The sequence below is a fragment of the Medicago sativa genome, chromosome 1 (assembly GCF_051527215.1).
Source record: "Medicago sativa cultivar Bolivia chromosome 1, Bolivia_mono, whole genome shotgun sequence".
Lineage (NCBI taxonomy): Eukaryota > Viridiplantae > Streptophyta > Magnoliopsida > Fabales > Fabaceae > Medicago > Medicago sativa.
The window spans coordinates 35230001-35251392 of NC_140749.1; the positions used below are offsets into that span (position 1 = coordinate 35230001).

Below are 21392 nucleotides of genomic sequence, written 5' to 3' on the forward strand. Positions count from 1 at the left end.
TAACGTGCTGGGGGCATGGTATACTTATCTCCATTCCTAATAAGATGAAGTGGCTTCTTGAATCCCATGTGCTTCAAATCCATTCGAGACTTGAAAGTATCTTTTGTTTTGCCTTCAATATTCAACAATGTTCCAATAACACTTTCACAAATATTTTTTTCTATGTGCATCACATCTAGATTGTGCCTTAACAATACAGTCCTCCAATAAGGTAATTCGAAAAATATACTTTTTTTCTTCCAATTATGCTTTTCCCCTTCCTCTCTCTTTCGTTTTTTTATAGTTTTACCGAAGATAACCGGCTGTATTTTTTCATGTTGTGCTATGACCTCCTCTCCAGTCAATGGCTGTGGTGCCTGTCTAACCTCCCTTGTATTATCAAATGAGCTCTTATTTTTACGCCACGGGTGGTCACTGGGTAAAAATTTACGGTGGCCCATGTAGCATTGCTTGAAACTATATTTTAAATGACAAGAGGTAGTATCTTTATTGTAACAAGGACAAGCTAGTGCTCCTTTAGTACTCCATCCCGAAAGCATCGCATAACCTGGAAAATCACTAATGGTCCATAACAAGGCTGCACGCAATTGAAAATTACATCTTGAAAAAGCATCATATGTTTCAATACCCACATCCCATAACTCTTTGAAGTCATCGATTAGTGGCTGAAGGTAAACATCAATGTCATTTCCAGGACTATTTTTACCGGGAATAAGTAACGATAACATAAGATTGGGTTGTTTCATGCATAACCAGGGAGGTAAATTGTAAGGAACTAAAACCACAGGCCACATACTATAATTGGTGCTCATCATACCAAAAGGGTTAAAACCATCTGATGATAGGCCAAGTCTCACATTACGTGCATCTTTAGAGAAAGATTTATGTTGATCATCAAATCTTTTCCAAGTCAAAGAGTCAGCTGGGTGTCTTAAAACCCCATCATCAATTTTCTTCTTCTTATGCCAAGTCATGTCTTCTGCAATTTGTTTTGACATAAATAACCTTTGTAGTCTTGGTTTTATGGGAAAGTAGCGAAGTATCTTATTAGGGACATTTTTCTTCTTATCTTTCTGCCATCTACTTTTCTTACAAATAGGACACTCATTAAGATTTTCATAGTCTTCTCCTCTATACAAAATACAATCATTATCACAAGCATCTATCTTGACATAATCAAGTCCAAGATCCTTGATAATCTTTCTAACCTCATACATTGAGTCAGGAAGCACATTACCTCCGGGAAAAGCTTCAGCCAATAGCTTTAGAAGTGAGTCAAGTGAGGTATTGCTCCATCCATACAGACATTTCATTTGAAAAAGGCGTATAATAAAAGATAATTTGGAGAATTTTTTACAACCTGGATATAATGTTTGTTCAGCATCTTTTACCAATCCATAAAATCTTTTAGCTTCCTTATTTGGCTCTTCATTGCTATTACTAGATGTAGGATGATCAAACACATTTTCTCTATTCGCATTAAATGACTGATGCATGTCATAAAGCATGTTGAACGTCTGAGCATCATCGCTCCTTTCATGATCAGCACCACAGCCAATGTCATCTGCATCCTTCAAATCACTGTCACTTGATGAATCATCCGACGATTCTCCATGATACTCCCAATTATCATAACTTGGTTCAAATCCAAAATCAAGTAAATGACGATCCACTTCACTTCTTGTCTTAAATTTAATATTATTGCATCTACAACAGGGACACCTGATTGTGTTTGGAGGGTTGGGCCCAGAAAAAGCAAAGTCTAAAAAGTCATCCATTCCTTTTAAATACTCCGGTAAACTTCTATCTTTAAGGTTGATCCATCTTTTATTTTGTTTAGGCATTATCACACGATCCTGCGATTCAAAAATAAAATATGCACAACATTAAAAATATGTGACAAATGAAACATTGACTATACAAAATATAATTCTCATAAGAATGTGACAAATTCACCATAAAAAACATAATTCTCAATCATAAAATATGCACAACATTAAAAATATGTGACAAATTCAATGCATTAAAAGCTTGTTTTTATTTCAATGTGTTATAAACCTAATGGAAACAAATCATAAATTTAACTTAAAATATTCAAAACTAATTCTCATAAAATAATTTGGTCCAAAAAAACGCAATACAACACCGAAGCGTATGAGCTAAAAGGCGGCCCAAGACAAAAAACCAACACCTCAACAATATAACCTCATGAAAACAGGCCCTGCTGCCCAGCCAGAAAACACAAAGCACCTCTAGCATGATTGCCAAGGGCACTACGCTGCCAAAACAGAAAAAACAGAACCACAAAATCCAAAACAGCAGCCCTCAAAACAGCCCTCTAAAAGCACACAGCAGCTCACTATATATACATATATAGTCCAGGAAATTAAATTAATAATCCAATCACCAATTATCTAATAATTGTCTAATTTTGATTCAAGCCTTTGTTTCAATTAGTAATGGTCGATTGAATGCTTGCTTGAGAAATTGCTATGTTATTCTTAGTTATTATACAACCAGATTCGTTGATTCTTGCATTCGCGTTTATCTAGTTCACAACTATGGCTTGCTTTGTATGGTTTTGATTCGATTTTAATGTGAACAACATATGCATTTTTCAATTTTAATTTCTCAATCAAAGCATAAGTAAAATGCATGTGCGTGTTAATATTTGATACTGGAAAAGTTAAAGATCATTGTGCAAAGATCATTATCTTTGATGTTTGTATGCTTGTATGAACTTCCATATCTCTCTAAATTGGTTTTCAAAGAATGAAAAGTAGTTTTTGTTATTATTAATGTATTAGATTGGATTTTTCATCCAACTTTTGCTACTAGAAAACTAATAGCTTTTCTTATACTGCTATCTTTTCTTTTTATTTTGATACGATGCATAATTTTGGAGGTTTTGATAAGGTACATCTCACCTGGTAAACAGTTTTCTTATTACAAAAGTAATACAGTTCCTTGATCTTGACCCTTTTGAGGTATAGACTTTCCCTTGCTATCAATTTCGTAAATAATCACTTTTTGAGCTTTCTGACGTTATTGAGCTATAGACTCTCACTTGCATCATAAGTGTTTTGTTGACCCTTTTGTTACTTCAGCAGGATTATTCACATAATCTAATATTTGCTCATGAGATTTCAATTATCGTACACAATCTAATATCTCTTCATCATAATTCAATCTACATCCCCTAACTAAGAAATTTAAGCCTAATTAGGGAACTCACCTCAAATTAGCTTCTCTTGATGTCTAAGGCCTCCAACTTCTACTTTTTTCTCTAAAACCTCCTTGCCTTTTCCAATTCCTTCTATACTGATCCCTGTCATCGCAATTTTCAGTTAATACAACAAAAATTCAACACAAAATCATGAGATTTTGAGGGAAAAGTTGAGAGAAGAAAAGGGGATAGAAAAATTCCTTCAACTTACCCTTTGATTCCTTCAATTAGGTGGAGAAGAAGCTTGGATAAAAGACATGCATGGAGAAATTTGAGTGAAAGAATGGGTTGAGGGTTGGGGTTAGAGATGGCTGGCGAGAAAGAAGAGAAAGAGGGAGAAGTCTTAGTTTCTTCTTTTTCTTTTGTTTTGTTTTTATGTCACGTGAAACATTTTTTTTCTCAATGTTTGTTGGGGTGAATTTTAGTTTTTTTTTTTTCTTTTCTTCCTAATACGTGCTCTTTGATTTTTTTTTTAATATTAATTAGTTGCAACATATGTGATGCTTGTCCTCCATATCCTTTTTTATAGAACAAAATTACAGTTTGAAACTAAGTGGCAATGAACAAGTCTACAAACTTGGATTCCTTAAAAATATAAAAAAAAAAGTCTACAAATTTGGATAAACTTAATAGACTTTACAAAATTATATTATTTCCAACAGTAATAATTGTTGTTGGGATAAGTTATTTTTGCCAGCGATAGCGAAATTGTTGTGAAAAAAAAAACAGCTTATTTTAGGAAAAACAAAACTTATTACAACGACTTAAATAAGTCGTTGCTATATGCATATAAAAAAATTGTATTATTTCCAACGATAATATTTGTTGTTGGGATAAATCATTTTTAGCAACGATAACAAAATTGTTGTGACAAAAATTAATTTATTACAACGACTTAAATAAGTCGTTGCTATATGTATATCAAAAAATTGTATTATTTCCAACGATAATAATTGTTGTTGGAATAAGTCATTTTTCCCAACGATAACGAAATTGTTGTGAAAAAAAACAACTTAATACAACGACTTAAATAAGTCGTTGCTATAGGCATATTATTGACAACAAATTGATTGTCGCTGAGAAAAAGTCGCTGCTAAATATCTTATTTCTAGTAGTGAATGCTAGTTATGCTCTAGCTTATGTTAGGAGACAAGCTAATAGAGTCGCTCATAATCTTGCTCGAGCTTCTATATTACATGCTAGTCCCACTACTTTCTATCATTCTCCATATTGTATTCACTCTATTATTTTGGATGAAATGAAATGAGTTATCTTTCCCTCAAAAAAAAACTTTTATTACTCCTTGTAACAACCCTATTACTAATTCATTATTCCATCGTCTATATCATATGTTGTTATCGATTACATTGTTATTGTTTCGTTACTTTATTATTCTTATTTAATTAAGTTTAAGGGTAAAACAGTAAAATAATTTTAAAATCTCTCCCCTCCCCTTGTGAACCAAACACACTTTTAATTAAAATATCTCCCCTCCCCTCCCCTCCGTTAAAATCCCTCCCCTCCCCTCCCCTACTAATTCTTGAACCAAATGGACCCTAAAAGCAGAGGCAATGCCGGAATCAAAACGAGACACAAAAGTTGTCATTTCTCGTATCATTTTTCTTTTGTTGTATTTTTTTGTAAAAGGAGACACACAAACACAACAAAAGGTCAGTGAATTCAATCTTTTCTCTAGTTTTTTTTTTGGTACGTAGATTGGTCTATTAAATTTTTATTGTTTTTTGGTACATAGGGTTTGTAATGTATTTCACACTGAGTTATGTTATAATCACAAAAACAATTATAGATCCGGCGGCGCCACTGCTTGAACCATCTCCTTTGTGCTCCCTTTCTCGGCCGCCGCCACCGCCTATTTTGCTCCATTTAATCCGTGGCGGCAGTGATGGGATTACGGTTGCATCTCTTGTAATTAGGTTAGGGTAACAGGTTATATGGGCTTAACCGTAATTAGCCCATCTTGGTAAAGAAGGGTCAAAAAATCCAAGCTCATATATTAATATCAATTAATATCAAAATCACAGCAACATTTTATGTCTTCAATCCGTGAGTTAATTTTTTTATTTTGTCCCTCCTTTTGTATTTAAGCCTAGACGCAATAATGACTCAACATTTGCCTCTAGTGGCATTTATTTAGCGACCATTTCATAATTGTCAATATTTTCTTTGTCTAAACTATATTTCTTGCCCTAGAACAGTTGCCATCCGTAATTTGTTATTTAACCTAATGGTTAATCATATTTAGGTCTTCATTGTTTTGAATTTTTATTAATGTGATTTTTCAGTGGGATTCGTAAATACCAGAAAAGTACTGAACTTTTGATCCCTAAGCTTCCATTCGAAAGTGTCTTCTTCATGAATTTGGTCATAATTTCCAGGTAATTGTTACATTTAAAATTGATTTTGTGTTAAATCATGTTATTCTATTTCACCTCATTTTCTTTTATATTTAAGGTTTTTAGTTTAAACTTGTTATTTCACACTGTTTTGTTGCAGATTGTAATGATATGATTGTGTTTTGTTTTGTTGTTTCAATGAAATTAACTAGGACTTTCATGCCATGAAATTCGCATATTTCATGGCTGTTACAATTACCACAATAAGTTTTAGTTTATAGCAGAAATTAAATGGGTCTTTACCAGCATTTGTTAGACTTGCTTCTACAACTTTTAACGAAATTAGAATCAACGACGATTAAGTAATTGCCGGTAAAAGTTTTAGCGGCAACTGTTATTACCACCAAAGTTGTTTTTGTTCTAATACATAAAAAAAAACATATTCCAAGTATGCATTTAGGCTAGTCTTTTGTTGAAATAATTACTGATTTAATTGATTAAATTATTATTTAATCAAACAAATTATTCATTTAATCGATTAACTAACACATATCAATAGTACATAGGAACATTCACTATATCATAAAATAGAAACGTAGACTCCTCTAGCAACACATTCCTACTGATTTTCGAGCAACTCAGGTGCTTGAGTATCTTTCATTTAAAGCATATTTTTGCCTATTATCTATCGAGACTTGATATTTGCAAACATCTTACTGAACATGACTGCAGCCGGAAACTTTGATATTTTGAGCTTGCTAAACTAAGAAATATTGGAGACGATACTCATGTTTCAAAAAGAGTGACGAGTACATATTGCTTCTATGTACCATTTTTTTTTTTCTGTTGAGTGGCAAATTAGCTCATGAATTCTGATATGTAAAGTTGTAGATATCAAATTTGAGAGTTAATTTTCCACTCATAAAATAATTTGGTGTGCTGTATCCATATGTACCTATTACCCTTGTTGAAACATGAGTCTTGTCTCCAACAAGTCCTAGTTTAGCAAGCCCAGAAGTTGAGAGTTTTGCGCTGAAGTCATTGTCCAATAAGATGCTTGCAGATATCAAGTTTTGATATTTATCAAGAGGATATGCTTTACAATGGAGATACTCAAGGACATGAGCTGATCCAATAGCAATTTTAATTTGAGAACTCTAACTTAGGGGTTCTTTGTCTTGGGTAAGAAAACTCACAAACTTGAATATTCATGAATATTCCCCACATCCCAGAAGCAGCAGACACATATTTAAGTTCATCATGTGTTCCTCTAGCAGAAATCACCTCTTGACCAGCCACAGCAGCAAGAGCTCTCTTGCTTTTCTTCAACTCGATACCCTGTATGTTGTCATCGACATCATCAGCAGCAAAAGCATAAGCGCCTTTGTAAGCATTACCATTCATAACCGGAAATCCAAGCATTTGTTTAGGTAGGGGCGCAACTTTTAGAGGCATTAGAGAGAAGGTGTTTGACAAGAAGGCTGACCCGAGGAGGCATTAGAGTGAATTTAGTGCAACTTTACTTTAGACAGCCTTGGTTCTTCTAGATTTAATAACATTAATTTCCTAATGGACAGTACTAGTACGACCATTAAGGGAGACCATAGCATATGACCCAGCACTCGAATTACCACCCTGAGCAGAAGCAGAATTTTCACTAGTAACATATGCAAGATTCGAGTTCCTATTCGGTATCGGATCATGTAACGAAACATTTGTAGCAGCAGTACCCATATGTCTAACAACTGGCTTCAGGAACTCACCCCATCCCCTAGTACCATCATCTTCCTTCATTTCAAAGAGTTGAGGACATCATTTCTAAATATGCTCAAGCTGTACACAGAGATAGCAAAAGACACCAGTTTTTCATACTTAATAGTAGCAAATTTGCCATCTTTTATTTGAATCTGCCATTCCTTATTCAATGGTTGGGTGACATCAATTCTCACTTTCAGACGCATATAAGAACTGTGCAGCGTGTTCCTACTATCATACTCCTTCAATTCACCAAGAAACTTACCTATATCAATCCCCACTCACAGTTGCACCAAGCCAAAATGTAATTGATGAACCTGAACCCAGATATCAAGATAATTCAAATTCACACTCATCGGCACAACCCCAGGAGAAATACAATCCACCCCATGAGATGGGCCCTTAGTTGTATGACAATTATAATATGGTGGTGGATCAAATTGCTCCTTGGGTTGTGCCGATGAGCATGAATTTCAATCATCTTGATATATTGGTTCAGGTTCATCACTTACCCTTTGACTTGGTGCAACAACGGGTGGCGAATGGTATAGGTAATGTTCTCGGTGAGTGGAATGAGTACGATAGTAGGAACACGCCACAGTTCTCTTATGTGTCTGAAAGTTAGAATTGAAGTCACCCATCTTTTGAAAAAGGAATGGTAGATTTGAATCAAAGATGGAAGCTTTGCTATTATTAAGTCCAAGTATGAAAAACTAGGTGTCTTTTGCTATCTCTATGGATGGCTTGGGCATACTAACAAAGGTTGTCCTCAACTCTTTGAAATGGAGGAAGACGATGGTAATAGGGGATGAGGTGAATTCCTGAAGCCAACTGTTAGGCGAATGGGTACTGCTTTTTACAAATGTTTAGTTACATGATCCGATACCAAATAGGGACCCGAATCCTACAGACGTTACTGGTGAAAATTTTGTTTCTCCTCAGGGTGGTAATTCGAGTGTTGGGTCATCTGCTATGGTCTCCCTTAATGGTCATATTGATGTTGTCCATCAAAAAATTAATGTTGTTAAATCTAGAGTCGAGGTTGTCCAAAGTTAAAGTTGCAGGAATTCACATCAGCTATTGGTTGGTAATACCTCCTCGGGGGAGCCTTCTTATCAAACACCTTTTTCTCTGACGCCTATAAACCCTTTGGAGGTGAAAGTGCCTTCTTTTCTTTAGGTCCTTGATTCACAACCAAGTCCGACCCTTGAGAGAAATAAATCTTACATATCCTATAGCACCTAACAACCTAGACCTTACACTATACAAAGATCTTAGAGAAAGTGTTTAATCTGAAGAAAAAGTAGAGAGAGAGGGTTTGAAGATTTCAGAGTCTATTTGCATATTGTTTCAATGCTTAGAAAATGTGTGGGATGACTATATATAGGTGTGAGTGAAAAGAGCTAATTTTAGTCAAAAAATAAGAGCTTGAATCGATTCACCTAAGGTGTGATACGATTCAATTGTGTAAAAAAGGAATTCTGAAAACATGAAGATTGAATTGATTCACAAGAACATTGATACAATTCAGACAAATTTCAGATGAAGATTGCATTGATTCAAACTTCCATAGGAAATAGTTAATCGAATCATTAAGTCCCAGATGATGATTGATATGATTCAAAGAACATTGATACATTATCAAACAACCTAAACACATGGCAAAGGGGTCAAATGAATCGAATCAAAGGATTTAAAAAATTCTTGGAATCATATCAAAGTGAAATGAATAATGATATACTTGATTCGATTCATATCTCATGAACAACCAAGAAAAGAAACCAGAGAGCATGGTTGATACGATTCAAAATAATTCTAAATTGAATAAAAAAGACTCAAAAAACTGTTTAAACAAAAACTCGACTCACAAGAAAGCTCCTAAATACAATTTTAACATAAGACACATGTGTAGAGAACATAGAATCATGGATTAACTAGGGTGCTTTCACAATAGAGCTAATTAAACATAGAATGCAAACAACATCTAAAATAAAACATCATCAAAACCTATAACTAAGGAGTAATGTGAAGTTGGAGAAATTTATCTTTTAAAGGCATTGATAGAATAAATATATTTGAGGAATAAGATTTTCGTTGATAAATCAAAACCAAGATAACATTTTTATGTTTTCTACCACCTCCTTCACATTTGTCACTTTCTCCTTAAATATAATGTTATTTCTTTCCAACCAGGGAACCAGGTTGTAGCTAACCAAATTAAATTAAAAAACTCTTTTCTTTTCATTATTTCCTTTGACCAAAGCATTGATATCATATTCCAAAAAATAAAAGAATGGAAGTAAAAAGATTCTCTACTACTTCACTACCCCATCCCGTAGAAAACAAGTAAAGTCATGTAAAATTTGAATTTAAAATGGTTATGAGTCTCAATACCTTCAAAGCAATTAGAGTGTTATTTTAACTTCCGAGTAAAAAGATAAAATAATTCTCCCCTACGACAAAAGGTTTGGGAATCAGAGACATTGCACATGGAAAACTCACACAAGTCAATGAAAGAAATACACAAAACATTTTAAGAAAATACACTGTGCACGGGTCAATGAAATAATATATTGAATTACCAAGAGGTACGGTGAGAAATTGTTTTAATAGCAGCAATAGTAGCTGAGAACCTATCTTTCGCACATTGCGGAATAATTAACGTTTCAAACATGAACACAAGTAATAGCTCAGGAAGGTGATATAGATCTCCTTTACGCAGTAATTGAGGAAGATCCATTCATTCTGGAGCATATAGATTTGATACCATTTGTTGAAACTCCGTTACATATTGCTGCATCAATGGTTCATATCTCGTTTGCATCAATGGGTCATATCTCGTTTACCATTGAAATTATGAATTTAAAACCTTCATTTGCTTGGAAGCTAAATCCCCAAGGATTCAGCCCCATCCATCTCGCTATGAAAAACGACCAAAAATATATAGTGTCTTTCTTTGTGCACAACATTAAAGACCTTGTTAGAATTAAAGAAGAGAGGGCTTAACTCCTCTTCATTTTGAAAGTCAAAATGGTGAGGTTGAACTTTTAGCTGAATTTCTCTCTTTTTGTCCGGATTCCCCTAAATACTTGACTGTGAGATTCGAGACTGCACTGCATATTGCTGTTAAGAATCAACAATATGAGGCCCTTCAAGTACTTGTTAGCTGGCTCAAAAGAAATAAAAGAAGAGGCGCTCAAAAGCTGGAAAATGGAATATTAAACCAGAGGGATAAAGCAGGCAACACCATTTTGCATATTTCAGCACTAAGTAGTGAGCCCCAGGTAATCTTGTTCAATAGCTAAAATTATATGTCTCCTTTATATATTTCTTGTTTTCTTCCCCAATAAAAAAGAACACATTAAGAACCTTAAAGAAAAAATGATAGTCATGTTTCTTTTTGTTTTGTCGTAAATGATGGCCATATTTCTTATTATTTTTTGGTGCTGTACAACTTATAAATAAGATAAGTGGCTTAGTTGCTAACATGAATGATATCTAACAATTATATTATTCATTAATTTCTTGGTAGCACAGGCACTTCTATTGTTGGTTAGTACTTGTATAAATTTGGGGGCAAAGAACAAGGAGAACAAAACCGCATTAGACATAGCAAGTACTGCAGAGATCAAGAGTATACTATTAAGGGTTGGAGCAAAACCTAGCTTAGAAGTCGCTGATTCTCGCACACGTGCACAAAGACTCAGGTCAAAGACAACAAAAAGAGATAATATGTCAACTTATGGAAATCGCATTAAAACAAATATAACAGATGAGCAACGCAACACTTGGTTGATAGTTGCAACTCTTGTTGCAACTGCGATCGATCAATCAGGATTAAGTCCTCCTGGTGGAATTTATCAGGTTAGTGCCGGTGATGACAATGGTGGGAACATCACTTCCTCAAATTCTACTATTTCTATTCCAGGAAATGCTGGGAAATCAGTCTTGTCAGGATATGAATTCTTTTTGTTTTTATTTGTAAATATGTATTCCTTTTCTGTATCAATTTTAGCGATATTATTTATGATACCATATGGAATAATAGGCGGTCTAGTGGCTTCTCCAATGGGTTGGTTTACCGCTAGTTATTTATTTTCTATGTGGAGGATATCACCTACACATGTCAACTCCTTGATTTTATTCATCGTTTTTGGTTCATTTCTGTTAGTCATGGTGATTGACGTCATTGTTGAAGTGTACTCAATGCTTAAACACAGAATTGCTAAGATATTTAATAGATGCTTAAATCATTGTTCACTAGGAGAACCATCTATACAGGTTATGGTCACCAGATAGATAGGTGATGGTACGAGAATGATGAATACTGAGATCTCAATATCGATTTGTAATTTTCCTTGTCATTGTTATATTTTTTTCTGTTCAACAGTAACATATTGTGAATCAATGTATTAAATATTTTAATTTTAATCATATCTTGCATTTTATTGATGTATGTGTAATATATTAAATTTTGTTTGGAAGAAAATGTGTTACTCATGTCCATAATTTGTGTGATGGTCTTCTGGAATAAAGTTGATTATTCAATGTTTGGAAGAAAACAGAAATGCACTCAAAATAGAACAGCAAACAAGAAATCCGGATAAACCAATAACTCGTGCAGTAAATTATATATATTTTTTGACCAAAGCAAAGTTAACTATTATCATTAATCAACCAATGTTCAATATAAGAAGGATAAGAATTAAAAACACGGTGACTAGCCCAAGATAAGAATTCTATTCAGATTTTTTTTTTCATATATTTTATTAACATCTACTTCCAAAAGAATAGAATACAATAAAGTCTATGCCAAAGTTTTTTCTCTCTTTAAAATAGTCTTTCTCAAATTTGCAACCTTCATGGTAAACTAGAGGTTGTTATAGTTTCATTTGAAAATCTATGGAACAAAACTAATTTGGGATTTATAATAAAAGTAATGGCACAAATTTGAATATCTATAAGATAAAAAAAAATTAAAAACTAAAAATTCTCTTATAGATTTCAGAATTTTCGTTTGATATTTTCTGTGGCCTAAATATGACCATTTATGAAAGTGGAGAAGTGTTATTCAGATTATGCTCCTTCGTTGTATTACTATCTATTCCTGGCCAGTCAATTTTTTAATCAAGATGCTGGAAAAATGGATCAGAAACTTAATATGGAGTGGGGATATCAACAAAAGGAAATTAGTTCCAGTTGCTTGGGATAAAATTTGTTCTCCTTTGAACGAGGGTAGCTTAGGTCTAAGATCTTTGTCTAAGATTAATGAAGGACCCAATCTTAAGCTTTGTTTGGAACTTGTTCAATCAAACCTGCAATGGGCTCATTTTCTAAGGAATAGAGTGCTGAGCAAGAAATCTCCCATTTCATATAACATTTCTTCATCCATCTATGGGGTAGTATAAAGCATAAGTATTCAGAAGTGATTACAAATTCTTCCTGACTTCTTGGTAATGGTGCAGACATTAATTTCTGGTCAGATTCATGGTGTGGAGAGCCTCTAACTTCTGTTTTAGACATTCATCCCTCAATTCACTCTCAGAATGGGGAGTTCTCTTTTAAAAAAGTTTACCTCCATCAATTTCCTATTGGTCAAAATCTTGCTTAGGATAAAATCATCTAGCATAGTGCTATTCCGCCCTCTAAATCTCTATTACTATGGAGAAGCTTGCATAACAAGATTCCTACTGATGACAACTTAGCACTAGAGGTTGTTATGGTCCATCAATGTGCAGCCTCTGTGGTTCACACATTGAAACATCTAAACACATTTTCTTTGACTATGAGTTCTCTAGCTTTATTTGGCACTGGCTTAGTGGTATTTTGAAATGCAGTGCAACTTTGATAACATTTCTGATGCTCTTGATTTATGCAATAGAGGTTGGTCTCCTTTGTGCAAGTTAGTGGTTCTTGCAGCTGTGATTAATTGTTTCAATTCCATTTGGTACAGTAAAAATCAAAGAAGATTTGAAGACAGGAAAATCAGTCATAGAACAGCAATTATCTTTGTTATTTCTAGCACCTCTCTTTCTGGAAATTGCTCTAGACTGGCTGCTAGACCCTCTATTCATGACTATGTCCTCCTTAAAGCCTCTCAGTCAGGTTGTGACTGGGAAATGCTCCCAAAATTAAGGAAGTTCTCTGGGTGCAATATTGACAGAGCTTCTAAAGGAAATCCAGGCCCCTCTTCTTGTGGAGGTGTTTTTAGAGACTGTAATGCTGAATTCTTGGGAGCTTTCTCTTTCAATCTTGGCATAGGTAATTCTCTTACTGCTGAAATCAATGGAGCTATGATATATAGCAATAGATATGGCTTCTCAAAAAGGATGGAATCATCTATGGATTGAAATAGACTCAATGTTAGTCACTTTGGCTTTCAAGTCTAAATCCATTGTGCCTTGGAACTTAAGAAATAGATGGTAACTCATATTTATAGAGAGGGGAATCACTGTGCTGATAAGTTCGTTGCCATTGGCTTAGAACTTAGTACTCATTTTTGGTGGGATCACATTCCTACTCAGATTAGATTTTGTTAATAGGAGGGGCTTGCTTTTTTTGCAAGTATCCTTTGTTTTAAAAAAATAATAGTTAATAATACCCATGTAGATATTTTCATTTAAACTTTTCAGCAATATTTCCAAGATAGCATAATATATACTTAATCCCTTGAAAACACAAACTTATATTCATTAATACATTTGAGTTTAAGGCTTACTTGAACTCCAAGCTTATTGTTTTACCTCAAATTATACGACAATTTATTTGAACTATCACATGCCACATTCTTTAACATCCAATTGATGAGGGCAGGGCACCAAATGATCCTTTTCATGCAATTAAATATATAAATTTTCTTTCAAATTGTTGGAAATATTAATAGAAAAATATATTTCACATAATTGGAAAAGATAGAAGAGAATTGTTGTGCCGTGACAAAAGTCACTGCCTGAAAGCAAATTTTCGGTGGACCTCCGGTGCAATCCAATATCCGATTTTGCTCCCCAAAATTTAGACATCTGTGTGTCTGAACCAATATATTTTTATTTCCGCTTTCGTTCCATATATTAATATCCAATTGGTTCCATATATTACCAAGCTAACTCCATATTAGTTTTTCTTCACGATGCTAGTCATAGTCAGCATTGAAGTGTACTAATTTTTTTTTGAAGGAGCATTGAAGTGTACTAATGACAACAACTCTGATCATAGGATCCGTTGGTATCTTTTCATTAACATAAGGTTATATGGCAATAACTTCCATAGAAATTTGTACCAATCGGTTATAAGAAGAAAAAATAATTAAAAGAGTAAAAGATAATTGATTGTCATTATATTCAACAAGTATTAATTCTCCCATTGTGAAAAGATAATATAAAATGATTTTTCCAATCCTTTTGGATTCAAGTCAACCTCTGGATTGCCTTGGTGATGAGTTCAAGTTCTTCAAAAAACCATATATCAAGATTTTAAATTGTAGTTACAGTTACAAATGAATAGCCACAGAAGAAACACAAATCAAGTATGATTGGTTTTGTAAGGAAAGGGTTGATTGTTATTCACCTTTAATTCGAAAAACGAGTACTTTTGCAACCTAAAATCCAAGGATTGCTGGAAAACAATAAAGTCGCCACCAAAATTTATATGAAAAACATCGTAAAAACCCTTGAAAATGAAAAAAAGGTCTTTGAAACCAAAATTGAGGCTTGGGAGTCGATTATCCGTAGAAAAGATATTAATTAGCACCATACAACATCCGTTTGAAAAGGTTCCTCTAGTCAATTTTGCAGAATTTTGTTATCTTTAAAAATAATTATTTCTTCTTGTCATTATATATGAATTAAAATTTGTTTAAATGAAAATGAATTCTTTTTAAATAGAAAATGAATTCTTTTTAAATAGGGAGAGAAAGTCACCCAAAAAAATAGGGAGATAAATATAAGGTTTTGTTATTACTATCCTTGACAAAAGTTGACTCTTTCTCCTACGTATCTTCTTGATGTAGAAAATGTTTGTGAGTTGTTTAATTTGAAGAAATGATATTTATAATGCAATTAGTTTGGTAAAAATATTAACTTGATAGAAAGAAATTGTTGATTTGATAAACATAGACATTGAGTGTGGGGAGTTGGTTATGATGAATTTGTTTTATTGGAGTTTGCAATGACCAAACTAAAAGAAGATTTAGCGTAGTCATCGACTTGGAGAGTTTAGTCAAATAAAATAAATTATAAAGAGAATAGGCTATGACCGAACAATAAGAATTAAGAATATTTTGCGCAACCATCAACATTGAGATATTTTCAATAACCGAACTAAAAGAGGATTTAGCGCATCTACCGACTTTGAGATTTTTGTGATCACCAAACCAATAGAGGATTTAACATGGCCTCTGACTTTAGGAATTTTGCGATGAATGATAAGTGCTCAAAAGTAATCTAATTCTTGTGTTAAATTAAGCATTTTAGTGACTTGTTCTGCAAGTTATCTAAGGAAAAGCTACCAAATGTTGTACTTTTTACCATTTATACTTTACAAGCCTGATTCTACCCAATTTATGCCGGAAATGACAAGCAAAGAACAAGAAAGAAGCTCCTGAACCAAAGTCTGCTCGCTTGAAGCGACCTCAGCTCGCTTAAGCGAGCAAGTTCTAGAGAACAGATCAGTTGTACACTTATGGCTCGCTTCCCACACGCTTCCAAGAATCAACTACATGCTTGAAGCGACCTCAGCTCGCTTAAGTGTGCAAGTTCCAGAGAGCAACTCATCTGCACACTTCCTACACGCTTGTTGAAGATCAACTGCTCGCTTTAAACGGCCTCAGCTCGCTTAAGCGAGCAAGTTCCAGAGGGCAGCCACTTTGTACGCTTTTAGCACGCTTCTTGCTCGCTTATTTCAAATCAACTGCACGCTTGAAGCAACCTCAGCTCGCTTAAGCGTGCAAGTTCCCGAGAGCACCAAACTTGCTCACTTATTGCACGCTTCCAGCACGCTTAAGCGAAGTTCATCAATCTGCAGTGGATAAGGCCCATGTGGCAGCTCCTCAATGGCCAACGAAAGATATTTTAGCCGCTCGCTTGAAGCGGCCGTTTCTCTCTTAAGAGAGCGACCACAAATTGTGCCCGTATAAATAGTTTTCTCTTCTTTTTTCAACGATGTTATCACTGTTTTATTGCATTTTCTGGTTTTTAGAGAGAGAAATAGAGCTTTTCTAGAGAGAGAAACACAAAGCAAGGTGGTTAAGATTAGATTCTTCCCAAGATTTGTTGAGACATCATGAATCTAGGCATGGAATCTTCATCTTTCTTTCATCCTTTGCCAAGCTTGCATAGACATATATAGCTACATCTACCCTTGTGGGTTTTGAGGTATTCAATCAAGCTATTATGTAATCTTTGATCATTTAATATATGGTTCTAGCTTATTTATTCAATATTGACATTATTCTTGTGTTTAATGCTTTATTTGAGATTTGGAATGTTATTGAGATATACTTTTGAACCTAGGGTGAGAATATTAATTTATCTAAGTTTTCATTCTAGACATAGAATTTAATCTTTGATAATCAATTTGTAATCAAGAACTTAATGCTTTTAGATCGTTTAATGGATTGGGAAATCATCGATTAAACAATCCGAATGAACTCATGAAGTTATTTAGACATAAATAACGATTGAAATCGCGACATTATTTAGACATGAATGATGTTGTTGAGTGATTGTGATAATATCGTTTAAAAAGCTAGAATCCATTATTTGATCGTGGGATTGCAGTTGTTACGCTTGGATTGAGTATTTCTAACCCCAAGCGAAATAGCCCTATCTCGTCTCTGTTTATTTTATGTCAAATAGTTAAAATAGTTTTAAAAAAACAAACATTTATACCCAAACACTTAAGATGACAATTGTCGTTGAAATGCTTAAGATATACATAACTCCCTGCGGAAATGATCCCAATATACTCAAGTGTACATAGGAAAATGACATGTAAATATCTTACATGCTGCACGCTTGAAGCGAGCATTCATAGTGAATACCCAGTTTTCTTTGAATGCTGATTTACGAGCTCGCTTAAGCGTGCTGCAAGCGTGTCAGCCCAGTTTTTCATTTGAATGCTCGCTTACGAGCTCGCTTAAGTGTACTGCAAGCGAGCGAGCCCATAACTGTCTTTTTGTTTGATTGCCCGATCTGCCTTGACCTATTTGATTCTGTATATTATGCTAATTGTTTATACTCTGTATATGGATATTTTCTGGTTGTTTTGCAGATGGCACCAAAATCATCATCCAACATTAAACGAACCCCAGCTTCCACATCCGGTGTCATTGACCGCCCCATACCACCACCTAAAAACCCAGACCAAAACCGGTTCTCATCCAACAACCACTATGACAGGTTTCTTAAGCTAGATAAAGGAACCTAGCATCACAAGGTGTTCCATATTAACCCGACATGACCATTTGCTGACATCCATCATATGTTTGCGATTAGGAAATAGGAGAAACTCTTGAACCCCCACCCCACCCGGATTAACACTGACATTATGAGAGAGTTCTACGCTAATGCCATGCCAACCTGTGAAAAAAAGGACATGGAAGCCCGATATTCTTACACAACCTATGTGAGGGGTACCACCATTCACTTTGACCGGGGCACCATCAACACCTACCTCGGTAACCTGCTTACTTTGCCACCATCTACGGACCCTACTGTCCCTACCCTATGTGAGTATGGCCAAAATGAGGAAGACCAGGTTTGGGACGATGGTGAGATCCAGAGAGAGATCCTATTACCCATAAGGCACTATAATGTGGGAATAGGAAAAGACGGAACCACTGCAAATTTTGCTGACATGACCCTCCCAGCGTGAATTATCTTTAAGTTCTTGGTACACAATGTGTGGCCCTAGAGTCATGTCACCACCACCCCTAAGCTTGTTACCCCGCTGATTTGGCACATAATTAAGGGAGGAGAGGTAGATGCGGCTCAGATTATTTCTAGAGAGATGAAGCATGAGGCTTTGAGTCGTCTGAAACATAAGTTCACCAAGTTGTCATTCCCCGGTTTCTTCATGGGATTGGTTCATGACCAGGGTGTACAGATTCTAGAACCTTTTGATGAGAGACTTACGGGCTCAATTGATGAGAAGTATATTCGGAGCCTTGCCAAGCAAGTGGAAAGGAAACTAGCAGGATCTCAGCCTAAGCCAGAGCCAGAGATACCCCAGGAGGACTGATGAGTCATTAATTAGTGTTTTTAATAGATTATTTGAGTCTGTTTTATTTAGATTTTATGTGTTTTTATTTCCTTTATAGAACTATTTTACTTCGATTGCAAGTTATTTAATTTCAGGAACAAATATTTTAAAAATTGAGTCCTAGAGCAAAAGAAAGGAGATTTCGAGCTGATTCGGGCCAAAAATATGAAGATCTTGTGCAAAAATATCAGGCACAGCCCGTTCCTTCAAAGCACCGCCCAAACCTCCAACATATCAAAGAAAGCCAACCATCAGAGGGCATGGCACGACCCGTGTCTCCAGTGGCACGGCCGTGCGCGCACCACAACACTCCTTTTGCTACTTTTGTTTATCGGATAAGCTATCTGTTTAGTTTATTTCTGACTTAAAGCTCATGGTTTCTTGTGGAACATTCTATTGATGTATTTCTTGGGGCTTAAGTAGTTGTAGACTATAAATAGAGAAGCTAGCAAACGTATTGAATCATCTCTTGTTCTTGAAAATTAATAGTGTCAATTTTTTCTTTGAATAAAAGTTCTCCTTTATATTATTTTATGTTCTTCTTCTTCTTCTTCTTCTTCTCTATGTCTATAATGACATGAGTGAGTAGATTTCTTATTCCTGGGATTGTTGGATGAGTCTAATGACCTAATCCCTATCAAACCAAGCCTCGAACCCTAATTTTATGTAAATATATTTTCTAATCTATTTTACCGTTTTTATAATGAATTAACAAGTATTAATCGATGGACCGAAAGACGAAGTTTAATAGTTGTTAATTCATCATCACAAATATCCAGCGAAGGATCGAAAGATGAAGTTTTGATATTGGAACAAGTGAAATTAGACAAGGATTGCAAAACATGAGAATAGTCTAGCAAACCTTGACACAATAAAGTTTCGTTCTTAAAGGGTTTCAATAGAAATCGACCCTGAGAATAGTCGTGGTTGCTAACGAAATACATTCACTGAGACCGAAAGGAGATGTGAAAAGCCAAAGAGAAACTTGTCTTTAAAAAATAGGTCCAACATAAAGTTCTAGGTTTAAGGTTTGGTTTGTGAAGGATTGGTCACCAAGATGAACCAATAATCCCAGGGCGTTTTTATTATTATTGTTATTTTCTTTTAAAACAAAATCCAAACTTTTCAACTTGAACTCTCTTCTAATCATTGTTGAAAGTTAATTGAATTCATAACTCCCTATTGGAACGATAATCTTTTATTTCTACATCGGTAAACCGTGCACTTGCGGATTTACTGCGTTATGTTTTTGGCGCCGTTGCCGGGGTGTTAGGCAATTTAATTAATTTTTTAATAGCGGTTAGATTGTTTTTATTTTCCTTTTTTTCTTTTACTTTTTCTTTATTTTCTTTTATCGTTAACTTCTTGGGTTCTTATTTTTTTATGCGAAGAAGCAAAAGTCTTGGTGAATTCGTTCTTGAGATTGAAAGATTCTTGCATAAAAGAAGGAGAGAAGCACGAAATAATAACGCTATGGCTGAGGAACACACTCTTAAAGAGTATGCAACCCTTTCTACGGAAGAGCCACATGCTATTATTGTGTACCCAACGGTTGAGGGTAACAACTTTGAAATAAAGCATGCACATCTTAACTTGGTGCAGCAAAACCATTTTCCGGATCACCCACTGAGTACCCAAATCTCCATATTTCAACTTTCTTAAGACTCAGTGGAACCTTGAAGGCAAAATAAGAAGTTGTAAGGCTGCACCTCTTTCCTTCTTCCTTAAGGGATAGAGCTAGTGCTTGGTTTCATTCATTGGAAGTTGGTTCTATCACTTCATGGGACCAAATGAGGCAAGCATTTCTTGCCAGATTCTTTCCCCCTTCTAAAACTTCTAAATTGAGGGATCAAATCACACAATTCACTTAAAAAGATGGGGAATCTCTTTACGATGCATGGGAGCGTTTCAAAGAAATGCTTAGACTTTGTCCCGATCATGGTTTAGAAAAGTGGCTTATTGTCAACACTTTTTATAATGATTGTTGATGCAGCTGTAGGTGGAACTTTAATGAACAAGAATTATACAACAGCATATGCTTTGGTCGAGGACAAGACCGAAAAACACTATCAGTGGACTAATGAGAGAGCCATCACTGCTTCTTCTCCCTCTAAAAAAGAGGCATGTATGTATGAAATTTCTACCCTTGATCATCTAGCTGCTAAGGTTGACGCACTCCCCCAAAAATTTGACAAAATAAATGTTAGTGCTGTCACACCTGATCCTGTTTCACCTCCTTGTGAAGTCTGTGGTGTATTTGGCCATACTGACGTTGAGTGCCAACTAGGTAGTGCTATTAAAAGTGTTGAGAAAATGAATTATGCTTAATACAATCAAGGAATGAGGCAAAATCAAAAAATTTATAAAACTCCTCAAAATTCCTATGGACAAATAGCACCACCTAGTTATGCAAACAACCTGAGAGTCCCTCAGAAATCTAGCTTGGAACTTTTAATGGAATGTTATGTCATGAATCAATCCAAGCAGCTCCAAGAACTTAAGAATCAAACTGAATTTCTGAATGACTATCTTGTCAAACTCACATCAAAGGTAGACTCCATTGCTACTCATACTAAAATGCTTGAAACTCAAATCTCCCAAGTAGCCCAATAGGTGGCTGCTTCCTCTCAGACCTCGGGAGTCTTCCCAGGTCAAATTGAAGCCAACCCCAAAGCCTATATACATGTTATTACCCTTAGGAATGGTAAACAGTTAGAGGACCCTGTTGTGAAAACCGCAACAATTGAGAGAGAAGAGAGTAATAAACCGAAGAGTGAGAAAGCCATAGGAGAGAGTGAGAA

General features: G+C 35.0%; 1 protein-coding gene, 1 non-coding gene and 1 pseudogene across 2 annotated transcripts in view; 1 reads left to right on the forward strand and 2 right to left on the reverse strand.

Annotated features, from left to right (window-relative positions):
• The window catches only part of LOC146954583 (uncharacterized), a 5942-nt gene extending 2060 nt beyond the window's left edge, over nucleotides 1-3882 (reverse strand). The window contains exons 1-3 of the mRNA XM_085717161.1: nucleotides 3438-3882; nucleotides 3236-3328; nucleotides 1-1856 (exon numbers count right to left, since the gene is read on the reverse strand). The exon at nucleotides 1-1856 is cut by the window's left edge and continues 429 nt beyond it. Coding sequence (XP_085573287.1) covers nucleotides 1-1844 — 1844 coding nt within the window. The 5' untranslated portion in view covers nucleotides 1845-1856; nucleotides 3236-3328; nucleotides 3438-3882. The remainder of the gene's footprint in view (nucleotides 1857-3235; nucleotides 3329-3437) is intronic.
• A 3877-nt stretch (nucleotides 3883-7759) lies between these two features.
• LOC146954584 (ankyrin repeat-containing protein BDA1-like) lies at nucleotides 7760-11766 on the forward strand (annotated as a pseudogene).
• An 8663-nt stretch (nucleotides 11767-20429) lies between these two features.
• LOC146954585 (small nucleolar RNA R71) lies at nucleotides 20430-20536 on the reverse strand. Its single transcript, XR_015025178.1, has one exon. It is a non-coding gene; the product is annotated as a small nucleolar RNA R71 (small nucleolar RNA).
• Between the last annotated feature and the right edge of the window lie 856 nt (nucleotides 20537-21392).